At 38.4% G+C, this 20,126-nt stretch overlaps 1 protein-coding gene across 6 annotated transcripts in view; it reads left to right on the forward strand.

Moving 5' to 3' along the window:
• Positions 1 to 20,126, forward strand: part of LOC142336312 (brefeldin A-inhibited guanine nucleotide-exchange protein 3-like) — a 179,254-nt gene that overhangs the window by 90,126 nt on the left and 69,002 nt on the right. For all 6 annotated transcript variants that reach the window (XM_075385052.1, XM_075385054.1, XM_075385056.1 and 3 more), the window contains 4 exons: positions 854 to 1,005; positions 15,626 to 15,905; positions 16,339 to 17,223; positions 17,470 to 17,612. In XM_075385052.1, the coding sequence (XP_075241167.1) occupies positions 854 to 1,005; positions 15,626 to 15,905; positions 16,339 to 17,223; positions 17,470 to 17,612 (1,460 nt within the window). The remainder of the gene's footprint in view (positions 1 to 853; positions 1,006 to 15,625; positions 15,906 to 16,338; positions 17,224 to 17,469; positions 17,613 to 20,126) is intronic.

Here is a 20,126-nt window from a genome sequence, read left to right on the forward strand (position 1 = left end):
ACAGAAGTATCTTCAACTTCGAAATGCCATCAAAATAAATCGGACTTAAAAAATTTTTTTGTACAAAAATCTTTTTTTTTTCAATATCTTCTATTCGTTCAATCCCAATCATGCTTATTGGAATCAACGGCGGCTATTTTCCGGCAATCTGCTGGGTATGTTTTTTTAGAAATGCTTTTCCCAATTCACTCAGTCCGTTCTAAGTCCTGTTTTTTGTTTAGTCAATGAAAATTCTTTGAATTGTACGTCAGGACTTGTCCTGTTATGTTTTTTACTTCGTCGAAGAAGATTTTTTTGCTTTACCTTAGTTCACAGCTTATTCAACATTATGAGTGAAATGTTTTTGACTTCGCTAGGCTAGTTTCACTCGTCTCTCATTCTGCTATAAGTGTTTTTTAGACAGCAGTTGCTCAGCAAAGAAATTTAAAATGAACAGAGTCAATATCAAATTAAAGCCCGCTTTTAGATGCTCGTTACTCTAACTTTGTTTTTAGTTACCATCTCTAATGCTTATTGGTATTATACTAACCCCTGTGTGGTCTCACTACGAAACAGGAGTATGTTCAGCTCCAAAATGACATCAAAATAGTTCGCACTTTAAAATTGTTTTTACAAAAATCATTTTTTCACTATCTCATTTTTTTTCTCATCTTTCAATCCCAATGTTGGTTATGGGAATCAACGGCGGCTATTTTCCGGCAATCTGCCGGGTATGTTTCAATACCTTATCAACAACACTATCGAAGATATTTTCTTACAACCAACCAGCTATTTGGAGTTTGGTTGGTGAAAAGCTGTAATAGCCAAGTTAAAGTTAGCTGAAAGTATCCCTCTTATAAGGACTGTTTTTCAGATCTCCACTGATTCTGGTGGCGCGTCAAATCCTGCGACCCCCGGGCTGCCCCTGAAGCTGCACGCTAGTCACGTGCTGAGCATGGAAGCCCTTCTGAGTGTGGGACTGGAGATCGGCAGTCATTGCCACGATTGCTGGAAATTCATATTCAAGTTAGTTTCTTCGCCAAGTCCCGATACTATTCATCTACTGAGGATGTGTAAGCTAGATGACTCTTATGATGTCTCTGAAGAGTTTGGGCATTAATGGAGAAGGGCTCAGAATATTTCATTTCTATGCCTGGAATTTGAAGTGACTACTGCAGAGTTCAATAGATTCCAACTTCTAGTATTATAAAACAGCCTTTTTAATGTGCGGTCGCATATTATGCTCCGGCCCTCGTTAATGACAATTTTGCTTTAGTTTTGTCAAAAAGAAGAAGGGTGATATTCTATATATTAAACGCGTGAGCTCTAAAAATGAAGAAAATTTTTGCATGTTTACGGGGCCTATCGAACCGCATGCTTAAGAGCCCCATTCGGCAGCATTGTTAAGCGAACATATCGGGAGTGTTCAGTGAGCCAAAAGGGTCAAAGTAGATGGGTGAGAACCGAACCAGGGACAAATGATTGTTAGTCAGGTGCAGTTACCACGAGGCTAAGAGGGCTTGAAAGTATGCTCGCCCAGAGGGAGGATTTTCTATCCTGGGTACGTGTTTTTCAATTGCTCCCGAACTATTTTTGAAGTTCCTCTTGTAAACGTGTTTTTCTGCGAAGTTTTAGCTGTAACGATTCTGCGCTATTCTAGCACGCTCTTAGCTTTCAACTTATTTTTTCACGCTTTACTGTTTGATTTTTGCGTGATCTCCAATGCTCTCAACCTGAAATATGTTTAGTGACACGATAAAGGCGATTGAGAAACGGTGGTATGTAGTCGTTATAGCGCAGATGGTAAGATGGAGGACTGCTAATCTGAGGGTCGAGGGTTTGAACCCGTGTCGGGTACCCTTCCTTTTGTAGAAATGAAGCTTTCTAATCAACAACATGAAGCCTGTTGTTCGAGAGCTTTTCTTGCGACGCTGACTCGTTTTATGTTCCTGTGTGTTTGGGGGAGGGGGGGGGGGAAGAAAAGGGCTAATCCTATATATTAAACGCGTGAGCTCTAAAATTGGAGTAAGTTTTTGCTAGTTTAAGGATCATATCGAACCGCAGTTTCCAGAGCCTCATTGAGCAGTTTTTTTAAGCGAACAAATCGGGAGAATTAATGACCTAAAAGGGTCAAAGTAGATGGGTGAGAACAGAACTGGGACAAATGATTGTTAGTCAGGTGCAGTTCCCACGAGGCTAAGAGGGCTTGAAAGTATGCTCACCCAGGGGGAGGATTTACTGTCCTGGGTACTACGTGCTTTTCAATTGCTCCCGAACTTATTTTGAAGTTCTTATTATAAATGTTATTTTCTGAGAAGTTTCAGCTGTAAAGATTCTGCGCTATTCTTGTACACTCTTAGCTTTCAACCTATTTTGTCACTCTTTTACTGTTTGATTTTTGCGTGATCTCAAATGCTCTCAATCTGAATTATCTTTTTTGATACGATAAAAGCGAATGTAAGAAACGGTGGCATGTAGTCGTTATAGCGCAGTTGGTAAGATGGAGGACTGCTATTCTGAGGGTCGAGAATTCAAACCCGTCTCGGGTAACCTTCTTTTTTGTAGACATGAAAATTTCTAATCAACACCATACCGTCTGTTGTTCTAGAGCAATTCCTGCGACGGGAGTCGGTTTATGTCCCTGTGTGTGTTTAGCGGATGAAAAATGGTAATTTGAAGTTTGAAGCAGTTTTCTATTACGATTATCCATAAAATTGCTATGAAGCTCAAATGAAGTTTTGAGCAGTTTCAGTCGTATTCTCTAATTTACATTTTTTTATAGTGAATACCAGCCGCAATTGAGCACAATGGTAAACAGCGCTTCTATCCTAACATGTTTTAGAGGTCCTTAATCATGCAAACTAGCGTAATAAATGCGTTTCGAGACGCGCTTTACCATCAATTTTAAGCTTCTAATATGCACGTTTTTTGTGCTCGTAAAGCATGCGGTTTAGCAAAAACAAGCAAATCACAAACGCCATTTTCCAAAAATTTGCTGTAGAAAGAGCAAAAGACAAGCGCAATACGCATAGATAATCTTATGTGCTGAGACCTATGGCTGTTAAACGAGGAGCATGGGTTAAAGCCCGATTTGGTGCGAAACAGAAACTTTCACTTCTTTTAAACCTTCTATTCGTGTAAATATTTTTATGGTTATGGTTTTGCGGGCCTGCTAGCTGTAACGATTCTGCGCTATTCTAGCACACTCTTAGCTTTGAACTTTTTTTTCACGCTTTACTATTTTCATTTTTGCGTGATCTCAAATGCTCTCAATCTGAATTATCTTTTTTGCTACGATAAAAGCGAATAAGAGAAACGGTGGTAGGTAGTCGTTGTAGGATGGAGGACTGCCAATCTGTGGGTCAAGTGTTTATTGACCAACAGATTGTTATTCAGGTGCAGTTACCACGAGGCTAGGAGGGCTTGAAAGTGTGCTCGCCCAGAGGGAGGATTTTCTATCCTGGGTACGTGTTTTTCAATTGCTCCCGAACTATTTTTGAAGTTCCTCTTGTAAACGTGTTGTTCTGCGAAGTTTTAGCTGTAACGATTCTGCGCTATTCTAGCACGCTCTTAGCTTTCAACTTATTTTTTCACGCTTTACTGTTTGATTTTTGCGTGATCTCCAATGCTCTCAACCTGAAATATGTTTAGTGACACGATAAAGGCGATTGAGAAACGGTGGTATGTAGTCGTTATAGCGCAGATGGTAAGATGGAGGACTGCTAATCTGAGGGTCGAGGGTTTGAACCCGTGTCGGGTAACCTTACTTTTGTAGACATGAAACTTTCTAATCAACACCATGCCGCCTGTTGTTCGAGAGGACTTTTTGCGACGCCAACTCGTTTTATGTTCCTGTCCGTTTGGGGAAAGAAAATTGCTCATCCTATTTATTAAAGGCGTGAGCTCTAAAATTGGACAATTTTTTGCATGTTCAAGGGGCCTCTCGAAGCGCATGCTTAAGAGCCGCATTGAGCAGCATGGTTAAGCAAATATATCGGGAGAGTTCAATAACCTAAAATGGTCAATGTAGATGGGTGAAAACCGAACCTAGGACAAAAGAATGTTAGTCAGGTGCAGTTACCACGAAGCTAAGAGGGCTTGAAAATATGCTAGCTCAGAGAGAAGAGCTACTGTCCTGGGTATTACGTGTTTTTCAATAGCTTTCGAACTAGTTTTGAAGTTGTTATAGTAAACCTGTTTTTCTGAGACGTTTTAGCTGTGAAGATTCTAGCAAACTCGTAGGTTTCAGCGTATTTCTTCACGCTTCACTTTTTGACTTTTGCGTGATCTCAAATGCTCTCAATCTGATTTATGTTTATTGATACGATAAAAGCTATTGTGGTATGTAGTCGTTATAGCGCAGTTGGTAAGAAGGAGGACGGCTATTCTGAGGGTCGAGGGTTCAAACCTGTGTTTGGTACTCTCCCTTTTAAGGTCATGAATATTTCTAATAAACACAAATCCGCCTGTTGTTCGAGAGCACTTCTTGTGTCGCTGAGTCGTTTTATGTTCCTGTGTGTGTTTGTGGAACGAAAATTGCTAATCCTATTTATTAAACGCGCGAGCTCTAAAATGGGGCAAAATTTTTCCATGTTTAAGAGCCCTTCGAAGCGCATGTTTGAGAGCCGCATTGAGCAGCGTGGTTAAGTGAACATATCGAAAGACGTCAATGTCCTAAAAGGCTCAAAGTAGATCCGAACTGAAGCTGAGAACCGAACCTTAGGTAGAAGACTGCTAGTCAGGTGCAGTTACCACGCGGCTAAGAGGGCTTGAAAGTATGCTCACTCAGAGGGAGGATTTACTGTCCTCTTTACTACGTCTTTTTTAATTGCTCCGGAACGTAGTTTGAAGTATTTTTTGTAAACTAGCAGGCCCGCAAAAGCATAGCAAGAACACCATTTAAAAGAAAAGAAATTCTTAAATCAGATTCTCTTCGTACCACCTCGGGCTGGAACACATGCCCCTCTTTTAACAGCCATATGTATTATGTCACCGTAGTATATTACCCCAAGCACCAGCAATTTTGGGTTCGACTTTTTTGGCTTTGCTTAAAGAGAGGAGAGAAAAGGAAAAAAGTTGGAGAGAAAAGGAAGAAAGAATCAAACCTAAACAAATAGAGAACTGACAGACAGAAAGAGACAAAAGAGAGAAACTCAAAAAAGAAAGGAGAAAAGCAAGACAGAAGTAGGAGAGAAAAACAGAAGAGAAAGAGAGATAAACAAGAAATAAAGAAAGAGAAAAAAGACAGAAAAGAAAGACGAGAAAGCGAGAAGAGAAAAACAAAAAGAGAAGAGAGGAAGAAAAAAGGAACAGAAAAGAAAGAGTAAAAGAAAGAGGTAAAAGAAAGAGAAAAAAGACAGAAAAGAAAGATAGGAGAGAAAAACAGGAGAGAAAACAAATAGGAAAGAAAGAAAAAAGAAAGACAGAATGGTATGAAAAAAGAAAGAAACGAAAGAGACAGAAGACAAAAAAAGACAAAGAAAGAGGAAAAAGCAGAAAGAGAGAAAAGAAAGAAAGAGAGAAAAGAAAGACAGAAAAGAAATATAGAAGAGAAAAGCGGGAGAGAAAACTAAGAGCGAAGAAAGAAAAACGAAAGACAGCAAGGAATGCAAAAAGAAAGAAACGAAAGAGACAGAAAGACCGAAAAAGAAAGTGAAAAAGCAGAAAATGAGAACAGTACTGAAAGAGAAAAAAAGAAAGAGGAAAGAAAGAAAAGAGAAAGACAAAAGAATGAGAAAAATAACATAAAGAATGAGAGAAAAGGGAGAAAAGAAGAGAAAAAAAAGAAAAAATACAGAGGAAAGAAAAAAGACAATTGAAATAGAAAAGAAAAACAAAAAAGCAAGAGAAATGAAAGAGAAAGACAGGAGAGAAAAGGAGAAAAGAAAGTTGGAGAATAAAGGAGGAATGAAAAAGATTCGAACCAGAAAATAAATCGAGAAACAAAAGACAGTGACAAAAAGAAAGAGACAAAACAGAGAAAATCAAAAAAGAAAAGAAGAGAAACGCAAGACAGAAGTAAGAGAGAAGCAAAAGTCAAGGAGAGATAAACGAGAGATAAAGAAAGAGAAAAAAGACAGGATAGAAAGAAGAGAAAAACAGAAAAGAAAAACCCAAAGAGAAAGGAGGAAAAGAACTGAAAAGAAAGAGGTAAAAGAAAGAGACACAGAAAGAAAAATAGGAAAAAAGAAGAAAGGAAAAGAGAACAAGAAAGGAAAGAGATTAAAGAATGAGCAAAAAAGAAAGGCAGAAGAAAAGAACCAATAAAAAAGAAACAAGTTAGAGAAAAGAAAGAAAAGAAAGAACTAAAGAAAAGAAAGAGCGAAAAGGAAAAAAAACGAAATAGAGAAAAGACAGAAAAAAAAGGAAAATGAAAGAAGCGAAAAGAGAGACGCAAAAAGAAAGAGAAAAAAAGAGAAAAAGAAAGAAAGGGGTTGAAAAAAGATAGAAAAAAATGAAAGAAGCGAAAACAAAAAAAGAAAGGGACAAATAAAAGAGAAAAATGAAAGAAAGGCAGAAAAAAGAACAGAAGATACAGCTAAGAAGGAGGAAAGCAATAAAAAGACAGGAAAAAAGAAAAGGGCAAGAGACAAAATAAAGACAGAAACAAAAAGCAAAGTAGAAAAAATACAGAAAAGAAAAAAAAAGATGTGTAATGGAAGGGAGAAAGTAAAAACGTTACACAAAAGCTTGTCACCGTCACATTACTAAGAGCTAGTCATTGACCAATTTTTGAATCCGCAGTTTTTCAGTCGCTGCCCTTTTGGCACAGTCAACTTTTAGGTCATAGGCAGCTTTTTGGTCAATGGCCTACTTTTACTTCCGCGGCTATTCAGTCATTGGCACTTATTGCATAGGTTACTTTTCGGTCATTGACTTCTTGACAACGAGAGCCTTCTGGTCATAGGCAGCTTTTCGGTCAATGACTCCTTTTTACATCCACGACTATTCAGTCATTGACCTTTACGGCTTAGGTAATTTTTTTGTCATTGACTTTTTGGCAATAGCAAGTTTTTGGTCATTGACCTTTTTCACAATAATTGAATAACGCTTTGCTGCATATTTAAGAAGCCTTAAAACATGTGAAGATGAGGAAATTAAACATGGTGGTATGCGTGTTTGATTTACGTTTAATATATAGAACATAGAAGATAGATAGAGGACAGACATGGAGCACGAAAAAGTGAAAAAGGAGGGATTTGGAGAAAGTAGAAACCGATGCAACGTTAATAGACAAAAATCCCGATAAATACGAGGCTCAACTGCTCTTTAGCTCAACGCATTGCGCTCACGCTCCTCAACCCGTAGACCCAGGTTCAAACTTGACTGTTGCCAGTTGTTTTCTCAGAAAAACTTGTTAAGGAAGAAAGGCAGAAAGGAACAGAAGAAAGACAATAGCAGAAGAGAAGACACAGGAAGGAAACACAAAAAGGAAAGAAAAAAGCAGGAGAGAAAAGGAGAGAGAGAGAGGGAGAAAATAGAGACAGAAACGGCAGAGAGGAAGTTTTCAGTCATTGCCCTTTTCACAATAATTGCAAAACGCTTTGCTGCATCTTTAAGAAGACTTAAAACATGTGGATCAGGAGCTTAAGCATAGAGATATAGGTATTCGATAGAAAATATATAGTGACAGGAGGAAAGGCATGGAGCACAAAAAGTGTGAAAAAAGAGGAGGGAATTGGAGAAAGTAGAAACGGTTGCGACGTTAATGAACAAAAACATCAATAAATACGCGGCTCATCTGCTCCTTAGCTGAACTCATTGCGCTTCTGCCTCTTAACTCGAAGACCACGGTTCAAATCCGACTGTTGCCAGTCGCTTTTGTTGAAGAGCATGTTTAGGGGCCGTTAAAACATGGTGTTCAGTGGCTTTCTGTCGACGTTGAATTAATATATAGATGTGTGATGTGATCTTTGGAAAGTTTTAGCTTTACAGATTCTGCGCTAATCTAGAACACTCCTAGCTTTCAACTAAGTCATTCGCGCTTTACTTTTTGATGTTTGCTTAATCTCAGATGCTCTCAATCTGAAATATGTTTATTGACAAGATAAAAGTGATTGTGGTAAATAGTGGTTTGTAGTGGTTATAGCGCGGTGCGTAAGATGGGGGACTGGTGTTCTGAGGGTCGAGAATTTAAATCCGTCTCAGGTAACTTTTTTATTGTAGACATGAAAATTTCTAATCAACACCATACCGTCTGTTGTTCTAGAGCAATTCCTGCGACGGGAGTCGGTTTATGTCCCTGTGTGTGTTTAGCGGATGAAAAATGGTAATTTGAAGTTTGAAGCAGTTTTCTATTACGATTATCCATAAAATTGCTATGAAGCTCAAATGAAGTTTTGAGCAGTTTCAGTCGTATTCTCTAATTTACATTTTTTTATAGTGAATACCAGCCGCAATTGAGCACAATGGTAAACAGCGCTTCTATCCTAACATGTTTTAGAGGTCCTTAATCATGCAAACTAGCGTAATAAATGCGTTTCGAGACGCGCTTTACCATCAATTTTAAGCTTCTAATATGCACGTTTTTTGTGCTCGTAAAGCATGCGGTTTAGCAAAAACAAGCAAATCACAAACGCCATTTTCCAAAAATTTGCTGTAGAAAGAGCAAAAGACAAGCGCAATACGCATAGATAATCTTATGTGCTGAGACCTATGGCTGTTAAACGAGGAGCATGGGTTAAAGCCCGATTTGGTGCGAAACAGAAACTTTCACTTCTTTTAAACCTTCTATTCGTGTAAATATTTTTATGGTTATGGTTTTGCGGGCCTGCTAGCTGTAACGATTCTGCGCTATTCTAGCACACTCTTAGCTTTGAACTTTTTTTTTCACGCTTTACTATTTTCATTTTTGCGTGATCTCAAATGCTCTCAATCTGAATTATCTTTTTTGCTACGATAAAAGCGAATAAGAGAAACGGTGGTAGGTAGTCGTTGTAGGATGGAGGACTGCCAATCTGTGGGTCAAGTGTTTATTGACCAACAGATTGTTATTCAGGTGCAGTTACCACGAGGCTAAGAGGGCTTGAAAGTATGCTCGCCCAGAGGGAGGATTTTCTATCCTGGGTACGTGTTTTTCAATTGCTCCCGAACTATTTTTGAAGTTCTTCTTGTAAACGTATTTTTCTGCGAAGTTTTAGCTGTAACGATTCTGCGCTATTCTAGCACGCTCTTAGCTTTCAACTTATTTTTTCACGCTTTACTGTTTGATTTTTGCGTGATCTCCAATGCTCTCAACCTGAAATATGTTTAGTGACACGATAAAGGCGATTGAGAAACGGTGGTATGTAGTCGTTATAGCGCAGATGGTAAGATGGAGGACTGCTAATCTGAGGGTCGAGGGTTTGAACCCGTGTCGGGTACCCTTCCTTTTGTAGAAATGAAGCTTTCTAATCAACAACATGAAGCCTGTTGTTCGAGAGCTTTTCTTGCGACGCTGACTCGTTTTATGTTCCTGTGTGTTTGGGGGAGGGGGGGGAAGAAAAGGGCTAATCCTATATATTAAACGCGTGAGCTCTAAAATTGGAGTAAGTTTTTGCTAGTTTAAGGATCATATCGAACCGCAGTTTCCAGAGCCTCATTGAGCAGTTTTTTTAAGCGAACAAATCGGGAGAATTAATGACCTAAAAGGGTCAAAGTAGATGGGTGAGAACAGAACTGGGACAAATGATTGTTAGTCAGGTGCAGTTCCCACGAGGCTAAGAGGGCTTGAAAGTATGCTCACCCAGGGGGAGGATTTACTGTCCTGGGTACTACGTGCTTTTCAATTGCTCCCGAACTTATTTTGAAGTTCTTATTATAAATGTTATTTTCTGAGAAGTTTCAGCTGTAAAGATTCTGCGCTATTCTTGTACACTCTTAGCTTTCAACCTATTTTGTCACTCTTTTACTGTTTGATTTTTGCGTGATCTCAAATGCTCTCAATCTGAATTATCTTTTTTGATACGATAAAAGCGAATGTAAGAAACGGTGGCATGTAGTCGTTATAGCGCAGTTGGTAAGATGGAGGACTGCTATTCTGAGGGTCGAGAATTCAAACCCGTCTCAGGTAACCTTCTTTTTGTAGACATGAAACATTCTAATCAACACCATGCCGCCTGTTGTCCGAGAGCACTTCCTGTGACGCCGACTCGTTTCATGTTCCTGTGTGTTTGGGGGAAGAAAAAGGCTAATCCTTTATGTTAACCGCGTAAGCTCTAAAATTGGACAATTTTCATGTTTAAGGGGCCTCTAGAAGCACAAGCTTAAGAGCCGTATTGAGCATCATTGTTAAGCGATCATATCGGGAGAGTTCAATGACCTAAAAAGCTCAAGGTAGATGGGTGAAAACCGAACCTGGAACAAAAGACTGTTAGTCAGGTGCTGTTACCACGAGGCTAAGAGGGCTTGAAAGTATGCTCGCCCAGAGGGAGGTTTTACTATCCTGGGTACTACGTGTTTTTCAATTGCTGCCGAACTATTTTTGGAGTTCCTATTGTAAACGTCTTTTCTGCGAAGTTTTAGCTGTAAAGATTCTGCGCTATTCTAGCACGCTCTTAGCTTTCAACTTATTTTTTCTTGACTCTTTTTTTGATTTTCGCGAGATTTCAAATGCTCTCAATCTGATTTATGTTTATTGATACGATAAGAGCGATTGTGAGAAACGGTTGTATGTAGTCGTTATAGCAGCGCAGTTGGTAGGATGGAGGACTGCTAATCTGAGGGTCGAGGGTTCGAACCCGTGTTGGGTACCCTTCCTTTTGTAGAAATGAAACTTTCTAATCAACATCATGCCGAATGTTAATCGAGAGCTTTTCTTGCGACGCTGACTGGTTTTATGTTCCTCTGTGTTTGGGGGAAGAGAAATGCTAATCCTATGTGTTAAACGCGTGAGCTCTAAAATTGAACAGTTTTTTGCATGTTTAAGAGGCCTATCGAAGCTCATGTTTAAGAGCCGCATTGAGCAGCATGGTTAAGTGAACATATCGGGAGAGTTCAACGACCTAAAAGTCTCAAAGTAGATGGGTGAGAACCAAACATGGGACAAAAGACTTAGTGAGGTGCAGTTACCACGAGGCTAAGAGGGCTTGTAAGTATGCTCACCCAGAGGGAGGATTTACTGTCCTGGGTACTACATGTTTTTCAATTGCTCCCAAACTAATTTTGAAGTTCTTATTGTAAACGTGTGTTTTTCTGAGACGTTTTAGCTGTAAAGATTCTGTGCTGTTCTAGCACTCTTAAATTTCAACCTATTTTTTCAAGATTAATTTTTGATTTTTGCGAGATCTCAAATGCTCTCAATCTGAATCATGTTTTTTGATACGATAAAAGCGATTGTGAGAAACGGTGGCATGTAGTCGTTATAGCGCAGTTGGTAGGATGGAGGAGTGCTATTCTGATGGTCGAGGGTTCGAACCCGTCTCAGATTACCTTCCTTTTTTAGACATGAAACTTTCTAATCCACACCATGCCGCCTGTTGTCCGAGAACACTTCCTTTAACGCCGACTCGTTTCATGTTTTTGTGTGTTTGGGGAAGAAAAATGCTAATCCTATATGTTATACGCGTGAGCTCTTAAATTGGACAATTTTTTGCATGTTCAAGTGGCCTCTCGAAGCGCATGCTCAAGAGCCGCATTGAGCAGCATGGTTAAGCGAACACATGGGGAGAGTTCAATGACCTAAAAAGCTCAAGGTAGATGGGTGAAAACTTAACCTGGGACAAAAGACTATTAGTCAGGTGCAGTTACCACGAGGCTGAGGGCTTGAAAGTGTTCTCGCCCAGAGGGAGGATTTACTGTGCTGTGCACTACGTGTTTTTTAAATGCTCTCGAACTAATTTTGAAGTTCCTATTGTAAACGTGCTTTTCTGTGAAATTTTAGTTGTAAAGATTCTGCGCCATTCTAGCACACTCTTAGCTTTCAACTTAATTTTCACGCTTTATTTTTGATTTTTGCGAGATCTCAAATGCTCTCAATCTGAATTATGTTTATTGATACGATAAAAGCGATTGTGAGGAGCGGTGGTTTGTAGTCGTTGGTAGGATTGAGGACTGCTAATCGGGGGGTCGGGTGTTCGAAACTGTGTCGGGTACCCTTCCTCTTGTAGAAATGAAACTTTCTAATCAACACCGTGCCGCCTGTTGTTCGAGAGCTTTTCTTGCGACGCTGACTCCTTTTATGTTCCTTTGTTTGGGGGAAGAAAAAAGCTTATCCTATACATTAAACGCGTGAGCTCTAGAATCGGAGAAAGTTTTTGCATGTTTAAGGGGCATATCGAACCGCATGTTTAAGAGCCTCATTGTGCAGCATGGTTAAGCGAACATATCTGGAGATTTCAATGACCTAAAAGGCTCAACTTAGATGGGTGAGAGCAGAACCTGGTACAAAAGATTGTTATTCAGGTGCAGTTACCACGAGGCTAAGAGGGCTCGAAAGTTTGCTCACCCAGAGGGAGGATTTACTGTCCTGGGTACTACGTGTTTTTCAATTGCTCTCGAACTAATTTTGAAGTTCTTATTGTAAAGGTATTTTTCTGAGAACTTTTAGTTGTAAATTTTAGCTGTAAAGATTCTGCGCCATTTTGGCACACTCTTAGCTTTCGACTTATTTTTTCACGTTTTACGTTTTGATTTTTGCGTGATCTCAAATGCTCTCAATCTGAAAAATGTTTGAAGCGATAAAAGCGATTTTGAGAAACGGTGGTATGTAGTTATACCGCAGTTGTTAAGATGGAGGACTGCTAATCTGAGGGTCGAGGGTCAGATTTTACGCTGATTAAGCATGCAGTATATCAAAAACAAGCAAGTCACAAACGCCATTGTCCAGAAATTTGCTGTAGCAAGAGCAAAGTCAAGTGCAATACGCATAGATGGCTTAAGTTGTGAGACCTATGGCTGTTAAACGAGGGGCATGGGTTTGAGCCCGAGTTGGTGCGAAACAGAAACCTCCGATTTTTTTAAATCTTCTATTCGTGTAAATGATTTTCTGATTAGGGTTTTGTGAACCTGCTAGTTTCAATTAAATTGTATAAAATGCTGTTACTACGATGACTAATTGAAATAATTTATTGTCGACATGATAATTAATTGATGTTGGATTTGTTCTAACGATGAAATTATTATCTAAATATTTTTAAACTGAAAACCATGTCTACCTTCTCTTATTGTGGCCCAATTGATACTAAGAGCCTGAACTGATTGTTTTATTGATTAAAAGGGCAAAATCGGTCTGAAAATTACTCCAATCTGACACAAAAGTTATACATGTGGTCTAAACAGAAAAAAGGCAATTTTGGAGATGCTGTGAATCTAGCAAGCGGATAATTCTGGAAGAATAAATAAAATTTCAATCGGCCTAAGAATTTGAGAACGCAAAACAGTCACAGCCAACTTTACAAAAACGCCATAACAATAATAATGATCAAGATAAAGCCTATAAAAATTAGAAACTGACCAAACGGTGTTTTATAGCCGCCATTAACCTCTAAATGGCTATTATTTAGCCGCTCTCCTTTTTTCGTTCTTTTTTTCCTTTTACATAAATCACTTTCAGGTTTGAGTTTTGACTTACATCATTCATTGTTTCAAATGAATGGAATTCGCAATTCATTAAGCAAATTAACGCAAATTCTTTCAAGTCTTGAAGCGAAATTAAAAGAAAAGGGATAAAAGCCAATAAGGCGTGAAAACGAATATTTAAAGACTTAGACCTTTAAGCTATCAATGTTTCTCTCTCTCTCTTCTCTCTTTCTCTATTTGCTTGAATCCAAACATTGGTCAGAGTAATCGGCTAGATTCCGGACATCTTAGGGCTATGTTTTTTTGAGAGTTATCCCGAATTATCGCAAAATTGTTGTCATACTTTTTCGAGCGACTCTGCGTAGACGACAAGAGATTTTTTAGTTGCTCTGAAACAAAGTTTGTAGCAATTATATTAGTCCTGGTCTTTTTATGCAATTTTTCGATTGACTGATTTTTCGTCTGACCCATTTGACTTTTGATCCTCAAAAACGGGATAAAAAGGTAGCGGCCAGCGGGGATTAAGTTCTCTTAGAGCCGTTCAGCTCAGTAGCCTCCAAGTATGCGATTCACAGAAACTGTCCGTCGTTCTGGCCGTAAGTGCCCCGTGCAGCCAAATAACCCCCTCCCACCGTTGCCGCCCTCCCCACTACTGCCCCCACCCCCATCTGCCCCCCCCCCCCGCTAAGCACACCTAACGCCCCCTCAATTAAGCTAAAGCTAGCCTCACTAAAACGTGGTTGGCTACTGACAAAGCCAACAGCTACCTGGAACGGAAAACAACACCTTCCTGATATCGCAGTAACCCATGTGGTGATATCTGCAATGATAACTACTTATTATAGAGAGCAATAGGTGATTGGTTTTGATAATTAAACAATATGAATTCTGCCCCAAAATCTTCAAAAAATATTTAAAAAGCACATTTTTGATCGAAAATTACGCAAAAGAGAAAACGTTAAAACTCAATCACAAATACGTCAAATGAACTCTAAGTCTTCTCAGTTGTCTATTTGTTCTAATAGGTTGGTGCAATGATGAAATTCCCGACAATTGTATGAATTTGTATTCACCTGATAATTGGTGAATCTTGTCGTCATTCGTAGTTCTATTGTCCCTTTTTAGTCACTGGAACTACGGAAAAAGGATTTTTGGCCTCTAGTTTTTTGGTATGCTGTTGTTTAGGGTTTTGACTTGTAGTTGCGAGGTTCTCTTAGTTTTACGCTTTCGTAAGTATTTTTGACAAGTCAATTTCGCAAATTTGTTAAAGCTTTTTGACTCGTTTTTGCTTTGTCTGTCATTAACTCCCACGAGGTTGTATTATGTACTGATTCTACGATTTCATAGTCAGTTAATTGTAGGGATTCCTAAAACACTAAATATTGGAAATTTTCTAATTGTTCTAGATTTTTTGTTGATATTTGCGCGTATAGGTTCAGTGGCTTTGTCGAGTATGTGTTTGATGTCGCTAAAAAATTTTGTCGAGCCAGTTAATTCAATTCTTTGGATTGTAATTTGGGATATCTCCTGTTAAGTTTTTAAAATCTTCTTTTTATCGCGTGTTTTGGTTTACATAATTCTCGATTTTTACGTTTGAATTTCGTTTGAATACGGTCAATTGTCAAAAGAGCAAAATCTAAAGAAAGGAGATGAACCGATTAATCCTGGTCATAAAGTTATAGTGCATTAGGTTATCAAAGGTCATTAAGGCGATTGCTAACTGGCATTAGTATTAAACTGAATAATTTTCAGTTTGGAAGCTGATTTGGTATAGTTTTGGAGTCTAACTAATACTGCACATCGAATTAGAACACTTTTTAAAACTTTGAAAAAATTGTTCCAATGTCTATTTTCTTTTTCTTTTTCAATTCTTTCAATTCTTTTCAATTCTGCCTGCTATATTTAGATTTGAATCATGCGTGAGGTACCTCACTCAATAATATGCACTTCAAAAATAACGTTTAATTTTTATTTAGGTCAACTTATATGTATAATAAAGATTTCTAATGAAAAGTCTTCCACGGAGTTTTTTTTATTCTAATTGGAATCTGAATTCATTCTGCGATGAGTTTGTTGGTAATTTAATCGTTTGATAATTTTTGCAGAGCATTTTTAGTTTTGTTAGAATCAATGTTTTCCTCCTGTTTAGGTGTTCAGCTTATATTGCTCAGTTGGAGCGGGCATGCTTCAGTAGCGGTGCCGTACAATCTTTCTCATCCACTTTCGGAAAGACCAAGCCATCAGCTAGTACTACCAACGCCAACACAGCAACTAGTCTCCAGCAAATGAACGATGTTCACAACCACTCCTTCGACTCCACTGACCACGGAGACCTCTCCTTTGACATATCTCAACTGTCATCCTCATCAGCTGCGGGTGGACCGCAGGGTGTGCAAACAGAATCAAGTGTGGTCGAGATAGTAACTCAGGTAGAAATAACTGTCAGGGACTGAGATAATATTGCTCTATTTTGAACTTAGAAATTAAATTTCCCAGTAGCACCGCCTTGCAACTGCTTTGATATCCCACCTTTTTTGAAATTGCAATAGTTCAAGAAATTTCAGCATTTTTGTAAATGCAAGGAGCATATTAGCTTTCTTTAGCATTGGCATCATTAAATGTTGCTTTAGCATCCGCTCTCATTTTCATTGAAAAATTGATATGAAAATTTTGATAATCTGGGACGGTTGTACATATGCTGCTGACTTTCGGGAGCACATTTATATCTATATTGTTCATACTACTTTAACAGCTCTTGGTTTAAGTTTTGGTACGTAGTATTGAACATAGGCTTGAGGTAATTCTTTAACGATTTCAGACCTATCGAACTGCTTTATCACTTTAATCCATTTACCTTTTAAGGCAAGGGTGGAGATTGGTCTGGAGAGAAGCAATCTTATTGGTGGAGGCACTTTGAATCCCACAAATGCAGCCAGAGTTGTTTGCTGCCTGAGTGCTGAAGTTGACAAACTTTTTGAAGACGCTGCTGTTCATTTGAACCTTCAAGCGTTGCTGCAATTCCTAAAGGAACTCAGATTAGCTTCCCAATTACAACTGTTCTCAAAGCTGTCATCCGCCGATGATTGTGGAATTGCAATTCCGACAATGTCTAGTCGATCGATTCTTACTAGTGGGAAAAGTTGCACAGCTCTGCATCTATTCAGAATGGGAGAAATTATCCTCAAATGTATCAGAACTAAACGTCCAATATTGCACGTTATGCGTGCATGGAGCATTGTGGCGCCTCATTTTGTAGAAGCCTCTTGTCATCGAGATATCGAAGTTTCGAAAAAAGCTGTGTCATCAATTCACAATATTTTAACCGAGATTCTGAATAATTGCCCTGAACATTCACATTTCAACTTCCATGAGGCATTGTTCAAGCCTTTCGAGAGCATGTTACGATTGGAACTATGTGATGAAGATATACAAGATCAAGTCATCTGTTCTATTTGCGAACTGGTCGAGGCATGTCAAGAAAATATAAAATCGGGTTGGCGACCTCTGTTTGGATCTCTGCGCGCTGTAAGGGTTCAGAAACACTCGAACGACGAGAGCCAATTGCAGATGCAGGAACGAATGGATGCGAAAGTGTCTCCTGTTTTCGATGTTTTTGACGCCTTTCTGGGAACTGATAATGTGTACGTGTTTGCAAATGCGGCTATCGATTGCATTCTGTGTCTATTGAAGTTTGTCAAGGGCTCTGGCGATTTTGATCCGTTTGAAGACGACGCTGCAAGCGATCAGGTGACCGATTTCAATATTGAGCTGATGCATTTCATTGCTCTTTTTTGCGGTATTAAAATTTTGAACATGCAGCGAACTTTTCAAACTAGATTGAGCCCGAAGATCGAAATGAAAACACTAGGCGCATAATTTGAGGTGAAACGGGGATGCAGATATGTGTAATGCTGCTCAATTACAAGCCGAGTGTTTTCCAAATTTTCATGTATTCTATAGTTTATATAAAAATAATTGGGTTGGTACGTTTAGGATTCGACAGTGACAGGGGATGCGAACAACGGTCAGCAGTCAGCAGAACTGTGTCTTCCTGCTCTGGAGAGACTACTCTACTGTTCCAACATTCTCTCCTCTATCTACAAGATGCCTCTGAAACCCATGTTCCGGGGATCCAGGTATTAATTCCCATAACCTATGTTACGGAACTTAGAAATTATCGTGAGTTCTTGATACGCTCCATGGTTTAAAAATGTCACGATGTAGATATATACATACTTGCGAGTTCCGTATGTGCCACATTTGTTTTAGGAAACTCTCATACAAAGTTTGCTGCAATTATTTTATCAAACCGATTTTGCGTCTAACCGTTTTTCTTCCGATCAAATGACTTTTACGCTTGACTTCTTAAGTTTTTCGTGTAACTCAATCGGCAGCAGAACTCAATCGCAACTGTTTATTCCTTGAAAATCAAATGAAAAGGACGCCGATATTAGATCTAGCGAATTTATTGGAAGGCACCCCTTTGCTGAAGCAGTCTTCAATTGATCTCTCCACCAGCTGGTAATTTGAGAGCAATTTGTGAGCGGTTTCGGAAACAAAATCCTCTTAATTCTTGATAGGAAAAGAATCCTCAAGGAAAATTCCCCCACGGAAAAAACCCACTTGAATCTTAAAAGATGTGCATTTAGCCATGAATTAGCGGCCATTAGTGGCAGTAACCTGATGTGAAACTATCACACCCGAACAAATTATCACGACAAGACATCGGGGTTGACGAATTGCTCTCAAACGAAGTTTGTATAATTTATACATGCGGTCTCTTTGAATGCCATTTTTGCTTGCCAGATTTTTTGTTTGAAGCTTTTAACTTTTCTCACTCAAAAGTGGGGTAAACAAGTAAAGCCTTGAGAGCATTTACGGGCTGAGCAGCTCTTTTAGAGCCTGATGCATTACTGGTCTTTAATTATGCGTCTCCCCGAAACTGTTTTGAGGAGACATAAATTCATGGGGTGTGACCCCACTCACCCCTGTCCACCATCTTGCACCTGGAAATTTAGACCCCCTCCCCCTCTTGTCCATTCACCTCAAATTCTTCCGCATTACTATGCCCCAGTTGGCCGGTACCGAAATTAGCCGGTCGTTTGAGAGCTTATGTTTTCCAATTAGAATCAGACTGGGGGCTATTTTACTGTTTATTATAGCTGCGAAGCTGTAAGCTGAACGGAGCTATATTGCGGTGTCCTTGGTTTTTACGACTCGAAGATGAGTATTGGTTTTCTAATTCAAAATAGGCACCTATTTCTTTATTTTTTAATTTATTTTTGGCATTTTTTCTATTAGTTTCTTCATTTTTGGATCTTTTAGCCGTCTTTTTGTCCAAAATTGGTTAATATGGCAACTTCTTGTTGATAATTCATATGCTCCAAGCCTCTGTCTACCTCGATGTATTTTTGTTTTTAAAAAATTGTACATATGCTAATCAGATTTTTGCAGTTTTTTCAATTTTTCTTCAGTTTTTTGTCTGTATTTTTGTTTTAATTACAAGAATTAGTCTCTTTCCGCAACATGAGGGGATTTAATTTCCTTTCAATAAAAACTTCAACCATTTTTAAGCGTTAAATTTTTGAAAAGCAGTTAAAAATTTTTTTATAAATGCAGTCTTAAATATTTTTTAACAACAATTTTTTGCAAAATGTTTCAATGTTTCGTGTGTGTGCTTTCTGCTTTTTCTTTTTTGTTCCGTTCAGGGGGACAGGTCCTTGTCTCGGATGGCTCATTGATTTCTATGTCTCGAATGCTGAAAAATGAAATGTTTCGTTTTTCTTGTTTTTTTATTTTGATTTTTTTACTTTCAAAAATAAGATTTAGTCTGTTACGGTGTTTCGTACGTTGTGTCCATGTTCTTCACAGTCTAGCTTGTTTCATTCTAGCTCTCTCTTGGCACCTACTTTTGTATTGGTTTATTGTTTTTTTCATTTATTAAAGAATTGAGTGATATCAGCTTTTTCTTAGATTTTCTTATTTTAATTGGTATGCAATTATTTCATTGAACATAAGGCAGTGCTGAGAATTTGCTAGCAAGCCTTTTCCAAAATTCTCACATCATTTTTTATTGTGTTTTTTGTTCTGGCCTTGGTATTGTTCTTAAACGGTTTCTTGCCTTCGAATGTTGTTTTGTCGCTTTTCTTGGATTTTTAATTCTTGAATTAGTTTGAAATCATGTTGTCTAGCATATATACGATAAGGAAAAATTTTTTGTTTTAATTGCAAGGATAAGAACTTTTACTGTAGTAGTTTTCTGATTCTTATATTTGCGTTTTTTTTTTTGAAAAATTTAACTTAGTTTCTTTACTTAAGTTATTATTGTTAGCTGCCGTTTGCTTTCGCGGTCTTTTTGAGATTAGAATGATGAATTATTTGACGGCAATTGACCTCAAATAATTCTTCAGCCTTATTTGAGGGCAATTTTTCAGCCTATCAGTGTTTTGACCATCCTAATTATGTTGCACTTTTTCTAACGTTACCAAACAAATATATATTTTTGCTGCATTCTGTTTCTTTTGGTGACAATGGTTTAAATTTCTCCAATTTTTGGATGAGACCGGGGGATGAGTTTATGCTTTGATACAAAAGGTAATGACTTCAGCTGCAATTTCGTTTTTTTCTAAAGTTTTTACGCTTCGAGTCGC

The sequence above is a fragment of the Convolutriloba macropyga genome, chromosome 3 (genome assembly GCF_964194025.1).
Source record: "Convolutriloba macropyga chromosome 3, txConMacr16.3, whole genome shotgun sequence".
In the NCBI taxonomy this organism is placed as follows: Eukaryota; Metazoa; Xenacoelomorpha; order Acoela; family Convolutidae; genus Convolutriloba; species Convolutriloba macropyga.